Source organism: Astatotilapia calliptera, chromosome 1, assembly GCF_900246225.1.
Source record: "Astatotilapia calliptera chromosome 1, fAstCal1.2, whole genome shotgun sequence".
Lineage (NCBI taxonomy): Eukaryota > Metazoa > Chordata > Actinopteri > Cichliformes > Cichlidae > Astatotilapia > Astatotilapia calliptera.
In genome coordinates, this window is record NC_039302.1 from 11,396,562 (window position 1) to 11,413,026 (window position 16,465).

A 16,465-nucleotide genomic window follows, 5' to 3' on the forward strand; every position below is an offset into this window, starting at 1 on the left:
TCCACCCTTAGAAACATATTGGTTTCAGCCAGAAGGCATAACTTGAATTTTGAAAATGGCTGTTCTTTCTTTCCAGATTCACATCACATTTCTTCAAGCTTTCGTGTTTTTTCAGGCTTTACTTGCTAAAGATTGCTGGCAAGTGTTTGCAGACAAGACAGTTTTCTTCCATGCAGACTACAGGAATTTGTGTTACTCTGTTAGTTTCTTTGCTTCTGATTTTTCAAAGTGACCTTGTTTTCATCCACTTTTTTTTTCTTTAGGACAAGGAACCACCAGTCCTTTCCAGCCCGACGTCTGTGGCATTTCCTGGTCAAACAGGAAGTTCTTCAGGAGACATTAATCCGTTACATCTTCACAAAGAAAAGGAAGCAGAGCGAGGTCAGCACATGGCATTTAATTTTTGTTTTTTCCTTAGATGAAGTTTATAATTTCTTTTATGAATTTTAAGTACTTGAACATCACATTAGTCAGCAACTATATTATGTTGGTTTTTTCTTTTATTCTTTTTTTTTCCTCCTCATCTTAGTGTAACACATGATTGTCATAGAAAATTTCTGAAGTGGATTTGCTGACATTAGCCCAGGTTAACCACACGTAAAGACACGACGCCTATAAACAGAGATTTATGATCCTTGTAGGCATCAAACAACTAGCCCTACCAAAGTGAAGTATCCGAACAGTTTTTACAAAAATAACATATTTTATATGCCTTTTAATTTAACTTTAGTTCTTAGTGTGCCGCATGTCCACAGTAGGTTTTCCCTTAAAAATGGAAAACGGTATCCAGATGCTCGGTTGTCCAGATATTTTTTATTTTTTTCCCAGATCTTTTCTTTGGAATATTTTTGCAGTCTATTAGTTGGAAATGGCAATTTGGTAATTTTTTTTAGTCATGTATCTAAATTCATCCCTTGATTTTTTTTTTTTTTTTTTTTTTAAAGCACCGAGTGAGCATTTTTATCACTATTAATATTTTTCTTATCTTTGCTTTGACTCCTTTAACATATAATCAAGTATAAGATGGTTCACTGCCTTCTGTGATGTCTGAATCAGTCACTTTTATGACAGACTGCCAATGCAGCTCGAACTTAAAAAAAAAAACCTCCTATAGATTCTTGTCCTCATGCCTAGTTAATAATTAAAACCTTTTTCGCTAACTGGAATAACATCATGTCAAATTCAGCTGTAATAGTAAGATGTCTCCATACCTGCTGCAACATGTCTGACTTACTCCCATTTTATCACCAAGTATACAATATCCTGTCAGCTTTGTTAATTTTTTTCATTTTCATTTCATGATTTATTTTTCTGTTTGTGCATGTGTGTTGTGTCGTGCTGTGTTGGTGTGTCCTGTGTCTATATTGCCTCTGTGTGTGTGTAGTCTGTAGAGAACCATACGGACCGTATAAGCCCACACTGCAAAGCAGGAGCTAGCAGTTCCTATAAGGTAGTATCATTTACTGTACCAGCCCAGGCCCTGGCTCTGTCTGAGCATCTGTCTATCTTTTCTGTCTGGGAGAGTCATTGCGAAGCCAAGCTTGAAGGAGCAAGTGCATTAAACACTAAAAGAAATCTTGCACCAGTTGCACAGGGTTTGGTTTGCAGTTTGTTTTGAGATCCCGCCATGCTGGGGTAAAGCACTGCATGTCTCCTCTCTAGCTTGGCCTGATAGTGACTGCTCTGGTAATTTTTTGGCATAAAATCTACTCGAAGCTCTATAGCTTAGATCTAATGTCTAATCTCTTCCTCTCACTGGGACACTTATCCACTCACATAACCTCATATCCAAACCTATCAATAACTCATCTCCCTGTGTAGCTCACATCCTTTCTAGCTGGACTGATTCTGCAGGACTCAAAATCACATAAATGAGATGGCACACACTTTAAACCTACTAACTTGCATGCTCACTGTCAGGGTGTGGTGGCGAGGGGCTTTCTAACTGGAGGGTGTCAGCCCAGAAGCTCAGTAGTCATACTTGTCAATATTTTCTGTTTTCTATCCTACTAGAGGGAAATTAAAGTCTATTTATTTTTTTAAAAATCTCCTTCATACCATTAATCTGACCCAGGAGAACCTTATTTTAGTGTTTCTCTCTTCAGCTTTGATGTTTTCCTTTTCTTTTTGTCTTTTCCAGGTGGAGGCTGATTTGGGCTACCCTGGAGGAAAAGCTAAAATCATCCACAAGGAGTCTGATATAATCATGGCATTTGCCATAAATAAGGTCAGTTGTGGGTGTTAACTTGTGTAAAATACTGGGGAAAACTTGTGGTTCATAATTTCCTTTGATTCTGAGGACACTGTACATGGAGACAGGATTATTAGATAGATTTATATTGAATGAAGGTTTCTAGAAATCTTTTTTAAGTAGCAAATACATGGCAGTTACTTTCTGGGAATTCAGAGAAGCTAGTGATATGTGTTGTCTCGCCTTATCCACCGTGCTTCCTTACTTTCCTAGGCTAACTCTAATGAAATAGTGTTGGCTTCCACCCATGATGTCCAAGAGGTTGATGTGTCCAGTCTAGTAGCTGTCCAGCCCTACACGTGGATTGGGGAGGACTTTGATAAGGAGTCTCGCAGGTCAGACTAGCAGCAGATCATATGATTTCCTTCAAATCTCACCGAGCCTGGACTGCACATTCCCTGTCTCCTCTCCGATTAAATGATAGCTTGTGTTTTTTTGTTTGTTTGTTTGTTTTACAGCTCTGATGATGTAGATCATCGTTCTTCGCACACCAATATTGCCCAGGCTAGCTCCGTCCCCTTTGCACCACCGCAGATGCCAGTCTCTGCATCCATGCCGTGGCTCGGTAGTGGTCAGACCAGTATGGGAGCCAGTGTGGTACGCGATTCTTCACTGCAAATCTACACAGCTGTGCAACCTGAATCCAGCAAAACCAGGCAGCAGTACATATGCAGTATTTAGCGATAACCAGTAGGGGGTGATTAAGTTCTGTTTCAGGGCTCATAGAAAGGGTGGCATGACTCTGCAGTCGTTTCATTTCATAATATTCATTAGTAAAGATTTAGATGTATTTTTACAAAATGAAAACGCTTCATTTAAAACTTCTGCTTCTGGAAAAAAATCAATTTAATTTGGGGATTTTATTCAGCAGTCTGCCGGGCTTGCACGTTTTCAGGCAAAGTTTGTTTTTTATTGTTATCGCTGCTGAACCACGCCGACTAAACAGCTGGCCTGCTGAGTCTGTAGATGCAGATACAGACTGGGGGTGTGTCTGCATGGCAGTGATGGCCAAATATAAACACAGATATCAGAAGCCCTTTCAGACGGCTAGCCAAGGTACAGATTTGCGTCAGACTAACACGCAGATAGGTTCTCAGTGTCCCAGCCACGGTGATAAATGTTTAGTGTGATACACAAAGGAGGACAAGACCGAGGGTGTCATAGAGGTTCAAACGACTGTGGAAGGGGTTTTGTTAAATGTGAAGGTTGAGGAGGGCTCTCTTAACATATTCAATTATCATATTCTGATGTGCAGCAAAATTAGTTGCACTTGTATTTCATGTAAATTAGTTTGCTGTTTCATCTGTCTAAAAGCTACTATCTGTCCAGTTTTAGAATTAGTCTTTACAGCAGTGGTCAGAAAAAAAGTTTTTTCATGACCAAAATGTGAAATTACATGCATGTAAAATACTTTAAAGATATTGTTGATGCTGAAGAAGTCATGAAAGTGCAGGAATGAGTTTTAACTAAAAGAGCTGGAATATTGAGGCGATCTGCAGAAATTTGCTTGATGTTTGAAGTGATGTGTAATTTACCATAGTCACGTATAAGTCTGAACGAGTGCACACCTGAACGAGTGTCATGTGTGTCTGAGAAGAAGATTCGATAAAAGTGATTTAAACTCTTGCGCACATAGACGGTGCCTCAGTCAGCCCATCATCCAATCACGTTACTGCTTAGGTTAGCCCAAGGCTCCACTTAAAAATGCCTAAAGACTGCTTGATGACCACTGATGATCGGCGCTGCACTGAATAGCTGTTTGCGATTGCTTTGGCTGGTAGCAGATTGATATGGTCGCCTTTGATTAATGTGTAAACCAATTTGTCTGCAAAAACTTGCTAAATGCACGCTAAGTGGTAGTGACACTGTGAAGAGTGGAACCCAAACGGGCAACAGTTATTGCTCAGGGGGTCGTCAACCACTCACTAGGCTGATCTTCAGGCCTGACGTTTTCAGATAGTTAACTTAATTGTTTGCCCAATTAATTTAAGCTAATTACAAGATAAATGTATGTTTATATTGATGTCTTTCAGATTATGAAGAGGAATCTAAACAATGTGAAGAGAATGACATCCCATCCCATATATCAGTACTGTGAGTGCTACTTTGAGAGGATTCACCAGTATACATGTTTAACACGTATAAGTAAATTATATAGCTTCTCCTGCTTTGTATTCCTGTTCTTTCCCCAACATCTCTCTCCCTTTCTTTTCCTGGTTTGTGTGTGTGTGGGGCTGTGTATCAGACATGACTGGGGCTCAGGATGGTAGCGTGAGGATGTTTGAATGGAACAGACCTCAGCAACTCATTTGCTTCAGACAAGCAGGCAACGCTCGAGTCACCCGTCTCTATTTCAACTCCCAGGGCAACAAGGTACACACACAAAGTAGCAACTGTGTTTTGTGTGTACGGTGCCATTGTTCTGATTCCTCTGAAACATTCTTGTAGTGTGGAGTCGCTGATGGAGAGGGCTTCCTCAGTCTCTGGCAGGTTAACCAGACATCGTCCAACCCTAAACCGTACCTGGTAAGGTTCCCTCCCACCTCCTTATTCACAGTCGCAGCACACACACAATATGAGTGGTCTGTATAATTCAAATGAAAATGTGCTTTTATTTTCCTGTTCTTGCTCTCAGAGTTGGCAATGCCACACTAAGACCTGCGGGGATTTTGCTTTCATCACATCCTCCAGTCTCATCGCCACGGCCGGACAGTCCAATGATAACAGGTCAGATTTGGACGACTAATCAAACACTGCTCTCTTTCTTTTTGTTTATTTTTTCCAGCTGCATAATATTTTGCTTTATGTTATTTATAGAAATGTTTGCCTGTGGGACACTCTGATTTCACCTAACAATACTATGGTGCATGGTGAGAAATCCATATTTATTCTAATAAGTGAGTTTCAGTGATTTTCTTTTTCCCTATATTTCAAGTTTATCCACTTTTACTTCCTACCTCCCCCTTCAGCTTTTCCCTGCCATGAGAACGGGGCCACTGTGCTTCAGTATGCTCCTAAACAGCAGCTGCTGATTACTGGAGGCAGAAAAGGCTTTGTGTGCGTGTTTGACATCCGACAGCGGCAGCTGCTCCACACTTTCCAGGCCCATGATTCAGCCATCAAGGCCCTCGCATTGGATGCCTTTGAGGACTTCTTCGTCACTGGCTCTGCAGAGGGCAACATGAAGGTGACGCATGCTCTTTCTCTCACTCACTTCCTTGCTGATACACGCTCACATTGTGTGCTGAGGAATAATATCCTTTTGTGTCAGTGAATGTTATTAAACATAAGCACTGTATAAAGCATTCAGCATCAAAACTACTGAGAATTATTTTATATTCATTCCAAGTTTGTTTTTTTTAATCCATAAACTGGAGGAGTATTTGGTGCAGCTCTCTAGCCTTCAAACAACACTTTTGTCCCTGGATTTAAGATTCCAGGTCTAGTTTTTCAGGCTTAGCTGTTGTGGTTTGTTTATTAAGTATTCCAGTATAAGGTGATGAGATCAAAGACTTAAAACACAGAGGTGATACGGTCTAAAGGTCAACACTGCACTGCCGGGATGACTGCGTTCTTGTTTTAGATGTTATAAGCAGGAACAAGAAAATGTTAAAGGCAAAAGATTTAGAGAAGTGAGTCTTTCATGCTGCTTTTAATCAACTCAGATTCTTTTATCTTTTAATGTAAACTCAGACTGATTTGATGATAAAGCCTCTGTGGGTGCCATACTGTCTGCTGCAGGAAGCCTTGTTCTTCTTGTCACTAAAAATAGTTTGTTATGACTTTGGCTGAACTAACTAAAACACAGACTACTGTATGTTATATATTCAAATCTGACTTCGGATTTATCAGTGACAGTCAAAGCAGCAGTGTGTTAATGTTTGGCACAATCACATGGAGTACTGGTTGAAATTACTGTCCTGAAATATTTGAGAATTATTTTTATTACTGATAAATGTGTTCTCTGTATTCTGACTTAGTTGATTGGCTAATAAAAATTGCTGTGATCACCTGTAGTTTTCATGGAAGACACCAACTTGTCTGGAAATACTCGCCATTTACTCTACATGTTGTGAAATGTAAAAACATTTAAGGAAACCAGAAATTAAGGCTGCTCACCTTCAAAGTAAAATTTGTGCCTGATCGCTGTAACTGACACATTTGAAAGGGTGCAGACTGTGTCTGTTTTCTGTTTTTTGTTTGCATCAGACTTTCAATCATTTCACTTCTGCTTGGCGAGTGTTTACAGACAAGTCAAGGTATGCAAACTACCGGCAACTGCGTCAACCTGCTAGAAACAAAAGCAAACACAGATTAGCACTCTATACCCATGTCCAACCTCTTTCTCTTTTCCTGCTACTGCCATCAACCTCCAGCAACCACCTTTTTGGGGGGGGTTGTCTGGATCCTTAAAGCACATTTGTCTCTTTGTAGAAACAACATGGAAAAATGCTAATTGATCACAAATGCCAAACAAGTGGTGTCCCCAGCCAAATAGTTTTTAATTTCTCCAGTTTCATTATTTAAAAAATGATCTGTTTGGGTTTTTTTTTTTTTTTTTTTTTCCATCCAGAAAACCCTGGGAAGAGAAACTAATTATATACTCTGTTCTCGCTCTCTCTTCCTTTGTACCCAGGTGTGGAAGCTAGCCGGCCACGGGCTCATGCACTCTTTTAGCATAGAGCACGCCAAGCAGTCCATCTTCCGGAACATCGGCGCAGGTGTCATGCAGGTGGAGACGCGACCCGGAAACCGAATCTTCACCTGCGGAGCAGACGGCACCCTAAAGATGAGGGTCCTCCCAGACCGCTACAATATCCCCAGCAGCTTGGTTGACGCCCTGTAATGCTTTTTGTAATTCTGAGGGTCCTAAGAGGAAAGGGTCAGAAAGTGGAGGAAAAAAACCGAAATGCTTCTGTAACACTCTGTAGGCATTAATAGAAACGCTGCTGGGGGAAGAGTTAGTCAAAAGATTACCACGCTGTTGGCAACTTTCAGCATGAACGGTGTTCATGAGTTTACTGTTGGCCGTATCCAGAACGATTAAAAACGGAGCTGCAAACATTTTATTTTCCCAAAGGCTGAAAACAAAGTTACAAGCAAATGGTATCATACTTGATTTTAAAGCTAGTTTTATTGTAATTTTATCGAAGAATCTCTACTCTTAGAGTGTGTCCATAGGGAAGCTATGCATGTCCTGTTCTCGTTATGCGGTGCAATCACAGGTCTATTGATAGTGCTCTGTAAAAGTGCTCAAGCAAAAATTTTAAAAGTGTGTAACTGTTGTCATTTTGTGCCCACAGCTGAAATCTCTTAGCATCTACTGTAACCAGCACCGTGGTTTGTTATTAAGTCAGTGGTTTCCAGTGTGAATCGAGTTGTTGGAATCTGCATTTTGTTTCGATGGTTTTTGCCCCCCACCCTCCTGCCTTTTATTTGCCCAGCTTTCTCAGCTCCGTGGAAGAGTTGATGGTGCATTTGGTCCTGATAGTGACACCTGTCTGTATCCCCCCCCCTTCTCTTTTTCCACTGGCTGCCCATCACTCACTTGGCCTATAATGGTTTGGGTTCAGCCCGCTCCAGTTTGGCCCTCTGCGTGCGTGTTCACTCTGCTGTGTCTGCCATCTGTACGTCTGCGCGCCCACCTGCCCTCAAATGCCTGTTTGTGCGGCAGACTCACTGCTAGAACATTCCTGTTTGGAAGACGGTGTGTTTTACTCCTGTGACTGTGATTTCAGTGTTTCCATCTGTCTGGTACAACGCTAAAGATCCACCCACCCACTCACCCCAGAGCAGAAACACAAAGGTTCACTTCTGGTTTTATCACAAAGATTTTATTTTATTTGTTGTTTTTTTTAATTGAGTTGATTTTCTTATTTAAGTTATTTATGTTTGTGTTCATTTGGTTGACCATTCCTTTCTAAAACTATTTATCTTATTGCCTTTTATTTTAGGAATGTAAGGGGTTTTACTGTAATCTGACTGGGAGATGTGCAACAGTCTACTGTAAGTGTGTTTACCTCACTAGTTGTTTTTACTGTTTCATCCATAAGGAATAGATATTTGCACTCAAATTCTGGAGACACTAAAAGTTTATTTCAAATAAATAGGTTATTAAAGAGGAAACGATTATATACAAATGAATGTCTGGCTTTATTTGGCCTACTAGTACAACATTTGAAATAGTTTTATTATATAAATTATATAAATATATATATATGAACTATCACAACAACCTTGTACAAACATGAAGGCATTTCTTTATTTTTGGTTTGTATCATACCAGTTGGATTAGTTGTAACTTTTGTTAAGTGTATGTATGGTATTTATTAAAGAGATTTGTGTTTCTCTCCCTCTCTTTCTGCCCTCTGTGTGTACTGTATGCATCTTAAGTGTTTCCCCAATGGTCCCACTGGTGTCGTGTGTGTGTGTGTGTGTGTGCGCGTTCGTGTGTACGTGCACATCAAACAGTCGAAAAGAAGCCATTATTATGAGTAGAGGCCTATTAGGGTACTTGAGCCTGAAGGTGTGTAAGAGAACAGGTCATGGTCAGTTTTACCTTTTGTAAAGTGAATAAATTCTTTTTATTTCATCAGGATGATTTGGCGCTTTTTTTTTTTCTTCTTTTTTTTAATTTTTATTTTTATTATCCTTTGCAGCCAGACAGCTGTGCTGCTTCCTTACAAAGGCAGGTTTGTCTATATGTACAAAAAGAGGGGGAAGGGACATCACGAGTTACATCTGTATAAAAATCAAGCAGTGGTGACCCACCATGCAAAAACGCAAATGGCAACAAAAGTTGAGTTATAGGTTTGATTGGCATAAACTGCCAGCTTATACAAAATGATAAGTTTTCACACTATTAGTAAATCTTGTGTCCTTTGAAAACTCCATGTACAGTAAATACAGCACTTCCTTCATCCATCCATTCATACATTTTCTTCCGCGAAAGGATGGATACACCCTGGACAGGTCAGCAGTTGCTGCAGGGCTAACAGATAGTCAGACAAACATTCACACCTATGGGCAATTTATAATTGCCAGTTGAGCTCACCCCACTAACTGGATGTCTTTGGACTGTGGGAGGAAGCTGGACTACACGGGGGAAACATGCAAATTCCATACAGAAAGGCCCTGGCCAGGTGGCGGATTCAAACCCAGGACCTTCTAGCTGTGAGGCAACAGCGCAAACGTCTTGTTAACCAAAACCATATTTACTTTAGTGAAATAGTTTGACGGTCAATTACAATTTCACTTAACACAAAAGTAACACGGGACAATATATTTAAAACAGCGACACACACAGTGTATGTCACTCTTGTGTTATCAGTTTTCAGATGCAGTGAATAGATGAAAGTCTGCAGGCGTTTTGCTCTCAGTATTTACTGTAACGGTCGTGTTCGGACATCATGTTTCTCACTCATCAGAGATGAAGTGGACCACATACAGCCTGACGTAGCTGTGGTCCCAAACATACAGGTGTCTGTCCTTTGGGCTGTAGGAGAGCATTGCCAGCACTTCACCAGCAGACCTCAGGTCAAAGGTCACATTGACCGGCTTTCCCTTCAGCAGGTCAAACGCAAAGGTGACTCTGGTGTCTTTGGTGTCGGTGACATACAGGACGCCACAGGCGATGAAGGCGTTGCCGGCTTTGATGCGAGGATAGGTGGTGTTCACGTAGGATGTGACGGAGAAGGTCTTCTGGTCCAGCTGGGCCACCATGATGCTCTCGTCAACATTGGATGCAAAGATCAGCCACAGGCCGTTCTCATCTGCTGCCAGCTTGAAGTAGGTCTTAGAGTTGGGGAGCAGGTAGGCGAGGTTGTTGTACAAAGAGTTTTCAATAGTGAGAGTCTGAAGTCTTTTGGTGCTGAAGTCAAATCTGTGAACACACAAGCAGGAAGCTGCTAAATGAAGGATGTGGAAGTCATAAAAAATCACCTTGATGTGCATCGAGTGGCTTTAAGGCTTACTTGGCAATGCTGGGAGTGCCAGCAGCATGATAATAAAAGAAGCCATTGTGAACGATGTGGCCGCAGCCTTGATAGTACTTTATAACGTCTATGGTGTCGCTGCTGTTCTTCTGGAAAAAGGAAATGCTTTTGTACTCCTTCAGCATGCGACCTGGGGAAGAACAAGCAAAATCTTTACTGCTAAAAGACGTGGAGATTATAAAAGTGGGGACAGGAGCACATGCGCGACACTCTGTAACCAGCCTACCAGAAAAGTGATCCGCCACCCATATTCGCTCATCGTTCAGCTGAGCGGTGTCCTTCATCCATGTGCCAAATGTGGTTTTCATCTTTGTCACATTTCTGGGGTTGATCAGAGACTTAATCAGGCAGTCTGTGGGGAAAAACAAAAAATCTCAGGGGATTTACTCACAGGTCACATGACTGCACATGAACACAACCTCCTCTGGAAACGTACCGTTCCTTTTGGCAGTCTTCTCGTGTAGTTTTTCTGTCTCCTTTACAGGTGAGGTTTCATCATTTGGAATGGCATGTAGCCCTGTTAGAAGCAGTTTCATCCTGTTTTAGTCATGTCATTGATGGACTAGTTTGTCAGAAGGTTTCAATTAGACACTTTATGGGGAGGGGGGGGGGGGGTGTCTTTGAATTTAAAAAGAGAGAGAGAATTTGAACCTTCTTCCCGAGAGCTTTGATTGCATTGAAAATTATTTTGTCAACAACTGTTTTTAGGAACACAAATGTCACCTGCAAACTATGACTGATCTCTCACCCTGATTATGAGAAGCTTGGAGGTGAGCTCTGCGGTGCCCTGTTCTGGGAGGCCCCTGAGGCCCCGGCGGGCCAGGAGGACCCATAGGCCCAGGTGGTCCTGGAGGCCCAGGTGGACCTGCTCAAATGGAGAGAATGTCTAAATGTTATCCATTTAAATTTATTTTTATTTCAGGTCATCTGCAAAATAGTTCAAGTCAATAAAGTTCTACTCACCCTCAATAATGGCATCATTGGATGGTTGGATCTTCTCTCCGGGTGGGCCCAGCTCTCCTCGCTCCCCTCTTTCTCCTGGTTCTCCTTTCTCACCTGGTGGCCCTGCGGAGAACACCGTGCAAAATAGCTAGAACATTGTATTCGTAACCTCAATACACTTTGCCCCATTGTTGAAATGAATTGTCCCATTGAATTGCTGGCATGAATCATGCCATCCACTGTGGAGGAGAGCAGAGTGAAGTGGGAGAATACTGGAAGACAGTTTTCCAGTTCATTCAGCTGAAGCCCAAAACCACAGAGATGAATAATATCGGCAAGGGAAGAAAGCTGTTTCAAACTCTTCACTCATTCATGAAGCAAAAATGTGAATAAATTCTGCTTGCATTGTGATACATGGACAGAAAGAAATCTGTGCGTGTGTGTGTGTGTGTGTGTGTGTGTGCATGCCAAGGAGTTTAAGTGGCTGTTTCTTCTTTTTTGCTATTTTAATACTTTTCTCTGCAGGTTATACTCAACCTTTTGACTTTTACATTGTGCCAGTACTTCTATGCTTAAATGGCCAAGATTTCCTGAGGACAAAATAAGGATGGATGCCGAGTGAAAGCACTAATTCCTTACCTTTTCTTCCTCTTTTCCCATCAGCCCCAGGAAGTCCATTCAGTCCTGGGATGCCATCAGTCCCATTGTGTCCAGGCAGGCCATCTGCACCAGGCAAACCTAGAGTAACACAAAAAAATCTTTACTGTGGACTCAACGAAAGAATAAACATTAAAAAAAGACTTATCAAGAATATGGGTCACTAAACCACAAAGGAGACATACCCTACAGCAGGTTTTAAATTTGGATTAGGAATTGTGGGTTGACTTACCCGGCGGACCTGGAGGGCCTGTAAACGAAAGTTTAGAAATGTTAGAGAATTTTTTAAAAGTAATATTCTGAACATGATCACATGATTCATACGAGTAAAACATACCAGCTATGCAGACTCCCCTGGTGCTGTTGCAAATATCAATCAGCACTTTGATCTGAAGTAAAAGAGGAAATAGAAAAAATATTAATGCAGTAAATTTAGCAGCATACTTTACCTAAAATTACTCTATTAAAAATAAAAACCCTGCACCTTTTAACGTGCCAGTTAAAGATTATCTGTGTAGACTTCAGAAACCCCTTCATGTTAAAAGACACCAGCGGCCATTAAGGAAACTGCAGTTAGCATCGTGTTAATTGTGTGGTGTTCACACTCAGTAGGTATGAGTCAGCATTCTGTGCACAGGCCAGAACATGAGCCTGACATACACATTAAACTGACTGATCATTTTGGTAGATGAGAAATGTTACTACAGTCTGAGTATTAATTGTTTTACATTTGACTCTGAGCTTGGTTATTATAGAGAAAAGAGCAAGAGGAGATTAAGAGCTTGTTGATGCTGACCCTAGTTCATGCAAGGCGGGCATCACCTTTTTAAAGTGCAGGTAGAATAACTCTGACTGCTGCACACTTTTGCTCTGTAGGGAAGTGGAGAAAAAGAAGCACTGAGGCAAGGTGCTCTAAAGGAAGATTAAATGTCGCTTTCTTTGGATGTATGGGGTAAATCTAACTCCAGTCTTTTTATATGATAGTCTCTAGAATAGAACATCCAGTTTCTGTTTTGTAGTTCAAAAACTACTGACTAGTTTTACTCGTCTAGGCTTTGATTGCAGAAGGGTAAAGGGTTCATGTTCAGAGCAAAAGGGGACTGCACTGACTGAAGTGCTAGCTTGAAATCTGATTTGCTGTTGTCTCACAGTTGAATTTGTGGCTCTAACTTCATCCATTATGCATCTTGAAATCCGCCAGCTACACATAACGCCCCCAAACCCTTACCGTTACCCTCTGAGTCATCAGAAGCTAGTTAATGAGTTTCACAGAGTGTTTCCAAAGAAATCAGACTGTTCAATGTTACTGAGAATGTCAGGAATGTTTCCTTTTTTAAGTTACATTAACATTCATTGGCTCAAATTCAGTCATTCACATTGGTTGAAATTCTTTTGTATAGTGCTTTTAAGTCAGTATCTATAGAATAATATTTAAGATATATACATAATTATCTGCGAGGAATATTATTATTATTATTATTATTATTTGATATGTAATAATATTTACTTTGTGGCAGTGACTAGAGTAAGTCATATTCAATAAGACGAGCATGATTTGAATGCAGAATCTCAGTATGTTAAATAACTACAGTTTTTCTGTGAAATGTAGCTGAGTAGAAGCTTAAAATGGTACAAAATTAAACTTCAAGTGTGTTTACAAAAAAGTAGTTTGATAAATGGAAATATTCTGTTGGAGTTTGATTAGGACATCTAAACTAAAATTCCTGTAATCATATTACCACAAACAGGATCTGGAGCCTTCGGCGCTGCCAGCTCGTCAGGCTCCATGAGCGTTACGACTTTCAGCCATTAGTCCAGTGAACCATTAGCGACAGCATTATTAAGCAATCACAAAACAAGGAAGCAGGCTGAGCTGCTCTAAATGTCCTGGCTTGCCTTCTCTCTCTCTCTCTCTCTCTCATTCAAGGATCTAGACTCACCGGGACCATGGAGTATGTCATCATCATCATCATGTCGTCCTGCACCTGCGCCTTGTGGTAGTGCTGGCTGTGCCGCTGCTTGTGCTTCTCGTGCTTCGTCCTCTTGTCGGTTTCCTCTCCGACCTCCTGGCTGGCCTCCTGCTCACTGATCTCCTTTCCCTCCTCCTGGCGAATCTCCTGCAGCTCCTGCTGTAGCTCCTTTTCCTCTTCTTTGCTCCTCTTGTTCCTGGAGTATTGGTACTGATATTGTGGCTGTTCCCCCACGCTCGCCCGCAGCCCTGCTGCTCCTCTGGGCACCTCTTGAAGAAACTCCACCACAGAGCTCTGCTCCACCTCCATCAGCCGTGCCTCTGTCTGCTCCAGCCTGGCACACTGCTGATTCTGCTGGACCAAGAGCACCAGAAGGCCTATAGAGTTCATCAGTGCCACGACACACGTCCCGTACAGCACCATCCGCTGAGGGAGAGTCATGCTGGGTGTGGGAATCCACATTGTCACCACTTCACCTCCTCTCTTCTGGGGGTCAACCCCTGACCTCAGCATTCAAAGAGAATGAAAGAACAGTGAAACAGCACAGAGGATGTGTTAGCTCTATGACCTTATGGAACAAGGTGCTCCCAACAAAAATCAAAACATCTAAAATTCAAAGTAATCCAAGAGACAGGAAGACTTTAGCGGAAATTTAAGCTCTCGTTCAGCTTGTTTGAAATCTCTAAATAAAATCTAGTCAGCTTCAGTATCTGAGCTCAACACTGGTGGTCTGTCTGAAGGCAGACTGGTAAATACAGTGGCTGTTCACCAAGTGGAGATGGGGTTATGTATGTGTGTGAGTGTGTGTGTGTGTGTGTGTGTGTGTGTGTGTGTGTGTGTGTGTGTGTGTGTGTGTGTGTGTGTGTGTGTGTGTGTGTGTGTGTGTGTGTGTGTGTGTGTGTGTGTGTACATGCAAACCAGTGATGTAGGAGTGGGCATTACACAATCTTCTGAGCTTGTCTGGGGAGAAACCCCCGCCTGTTCAGTCACCTGATTTATATTCATCTGAACCCATTCTACTGCACCGCCGTGGGCAGACTGACATCTCTCTCACACACACACATGCACGCGCACATATATGATGAACACACAAGAGGACTCAAACACATTACAAGAAAGCACGAATACACCAGAAAAAAAAACAACTGTTCACTGGTACATTTACATTATTACACAATTACATTATTATTATTATTGTTGTTGTTGTTGTTGTTGTTAGGCCTATATGGCATTAAAAGAAAATACATTACATCATTACATATTACCACTATAGCTCCACTGAGTTCTCTCCTTTTTCCCACCTCCTGTATCCTTGAATTTCTCCCCCCGGCTCTCGTCCTTGTCACATCCTCACAGCTTCCATTCACCAGGCGCAACAATGGCCCATTTCCACAGCTTTGATTTAGAACTGAAAAATGACATTTAACTGGAAAGGTGACAATTCAGCAGAAAAGAAATTAAGGCATTTGAAGCTTTTCTCCCTGCAAAAGGTAGCTGGTACAGCCTGCTTTGGCTTAAACAAAGATGTGACTACCTTAATAGTGCTTTAATGAGTAAGTTAATTGGCATCTGTGGTGTTTTAGAGCACTGCTCACTTCATGTCGCTGACCTACATGCTCTTGCAGCCGCGTTAAAGCCCTTTTACACAAACACACACACATGGGTTCAGCATAGGAGGAGGTAGAGGAAGAAATCAGCCAAGCAACATAGATTCAAGCCCTGAGCTCACCCTGTAGTGTGGGTCACTGATGGCCAGTGGTTGGACAGCTTGAACTGCTCCAGCCAGACATGTACATATGAGTTTTTATAATAATTTTCTTTTCTTTTCTTTTCTTTGCATTCCAGATATAATTTTTTGCAAAGGCTTATCAATTATTTCATACTAAATCTATATTTTGACATTCCCACCTGTAGCCTTTTCTCCTTCCTAAGCTGCAGCTGCTGGGAAAGCAGCTTTATCTCTGTTCTTCCCACAGGTCCATGTTCGAATTCGGACTCCTGCCCAAGGACAGACAGATGGCCAGCCTTCCTGAAGACTTCATCCACCCTCCCACTTCTTCCTGCTCAGAAATTTAAAATTTATTAGGACTACTACAGAAATAAAAGTGAGGGATTACTTGTACTGCAGGTAAGTCCTCTCATAGTGTCAACAGAAAAGAATAAAGTGGAGTTCAGCGTGTAATGTCAAACAGTAAAGGCAACACTTTCTGTTGCATGTAGCTTGTAATGTGCAGCGGCGGAGCTGGTGGGGAAGGCAAGTTCAGCTTCACAGTGTTATCATATCTCACGACCAACTCTCCAGTGCTGCTTTAAATGTGAATCATGTGATAAATTCCCCAAGGTTGCTCGGGCAGCACAAAGCTGAGAGTCTGCTTTCTTTCGCTGCTGGTCAAAATCATCAGTCTCTCCTTCTGTTCTGTTAGTTTGAAAGTGAAACTTCACCCTCTTTAACTTCTGAGGTTTTACACGTGATTAAAAATATATATATGATTTTAGCAGGCTATTTAAATATAACCTCAGAAGAACAACAACACGTGGTATAAATCAGCACACTCTTTTTTTAAAGCAGTGTTTGAGTTCATTGAGGTTTGAGGACATCTCTCTTTCAGGGAGACTGTTCTAGATGTGCCAGTGATCTTTCAGAGAGAACA

At 41.5% G+C, this 16,465-nt stretch overlaps 2 protein-coding genes across 5 annotated transcripts in view; one reads left to right on the forward strand and one right to left on the reverse strand.

The window, feature by feature from the left end:
- The window catches only part of dmxl2 (Dmx-like 2), a 55,759-nt gene extending 46,913 nt beyond the window's left edge, over positions 1 to 8,846 (forward strand). For 3 of the 4 annotated variants that reach the window (XM_026163628.1, XM_026163635.1, XM_026163649.1), the window contains 12 exons: positions 264 to 381; positions 1,385 to 1,450; positions 2,141 to 2,227; positions 2,465 to 2,586; positions 2,710 to 2,848; positions 4,285 to 4,345; positions 4,497 to 4,624; positions 4,700 to 4,777; positions 4,887 to 4,978; positions 5,069 to 5,121; positions 5,221 to 5,438; positions 6,888 to 8,846. In XM_026163628.1, the coding sequence (XP_026019413.1) occupies positions 264 to 381; positions 1,385 to 1,450; positions 2,141 to 2,227; positions 2,465 to 2,586; positions 2,710 to 2,848; positions 4,285 to 4,345; positions 4,497 to 4,624; positions 4,700 to 4,777; positions 4,887 to 4,978; positions 5,069 to 5,121; positions 5,221 to 5,438; positions 6,888 to 7,097 (1,372 nt within the window). In that variant the 3' untranslated portion in view covers positions 7,098 to 8,846. The remainder of the gene's footprint in view (positions 1 to 263; positions 382 to 1,384; positions 1,451 to 2,140; positions 2,228 to 2,464; positions 2,587 to 2,709; positions 2,849 to 4,284; positions 4,346 to 4,496; positions 4,625 to 4,699; positions 4,778 to 4,886; positions 4,979 to 5,068; positions 5,122 to 5,220; positions 5,439 to 6,887) is intronic. The other variant, XM_026163643.1, reaches the window with a different exon arrangement.
- A 30-nt stretch (positions 8,847 to 8,876) lies between these two features.
- Positions 8,877 to 14,554, reverse strand: gldn (gliomedin). The gene is made up of 10 exons (XM_026163667.1): positions 13,785 to 14,554; positions 12,182 to 12,233; positions 12,077 to 12,094; positions 11,827 to 11,925; positions 11,209 to 11,310; positions 10,994 to 11,110; positions 10,682 to 10,762; positions 10,472 to 10,597; positions 10,225 to 10,375; positions 8,877 to 10,133 (listed from the first exon to the last, which is right to left on the reverse strand). Exons 1-10 carry the CDS (start codon positions 14,325 to 14,327, stop codon positions 9,668 to 9,670), a joined length of 1,755 nt encoding a protein of 584 aa, XP_026019452.1. The 5' UTR covers positions 14,328 to 14,554; the 3' UTR covers positions 8,877 to 9,667.
- Positions 14,555 to 16,465: the final 1,911 nt, after the last annotated feature.

What these genes read in the sequence shown, in the direction of transcription:
- gldn (XM_026163667.1), bottom strand. Translation starts at nt 14,327, where the DNA reads ATGCTGAGGTCAGGGGTTGACCCCCAGAAGAGAGGAGGTGAAGTGGTG. An exon ending in GAAGACTGCCAAAAGGAACG is followed by an intron (nt 10,598 to 10,681) that starts GTACGTTTCCAG and finishes TTTTCCCCACAG; the next exon opens with ACTGCCTGATTAAGTCTCTG. An exon ending in GGCACTCCCAGCATTGCCAA is followed by an intron (nt 10,134 to 10,224) that starts GTAAGCCTTAAA and finishes GTGTGTTCACAG; the next exon opens with ATTTGACTTCAGCACCAAAA.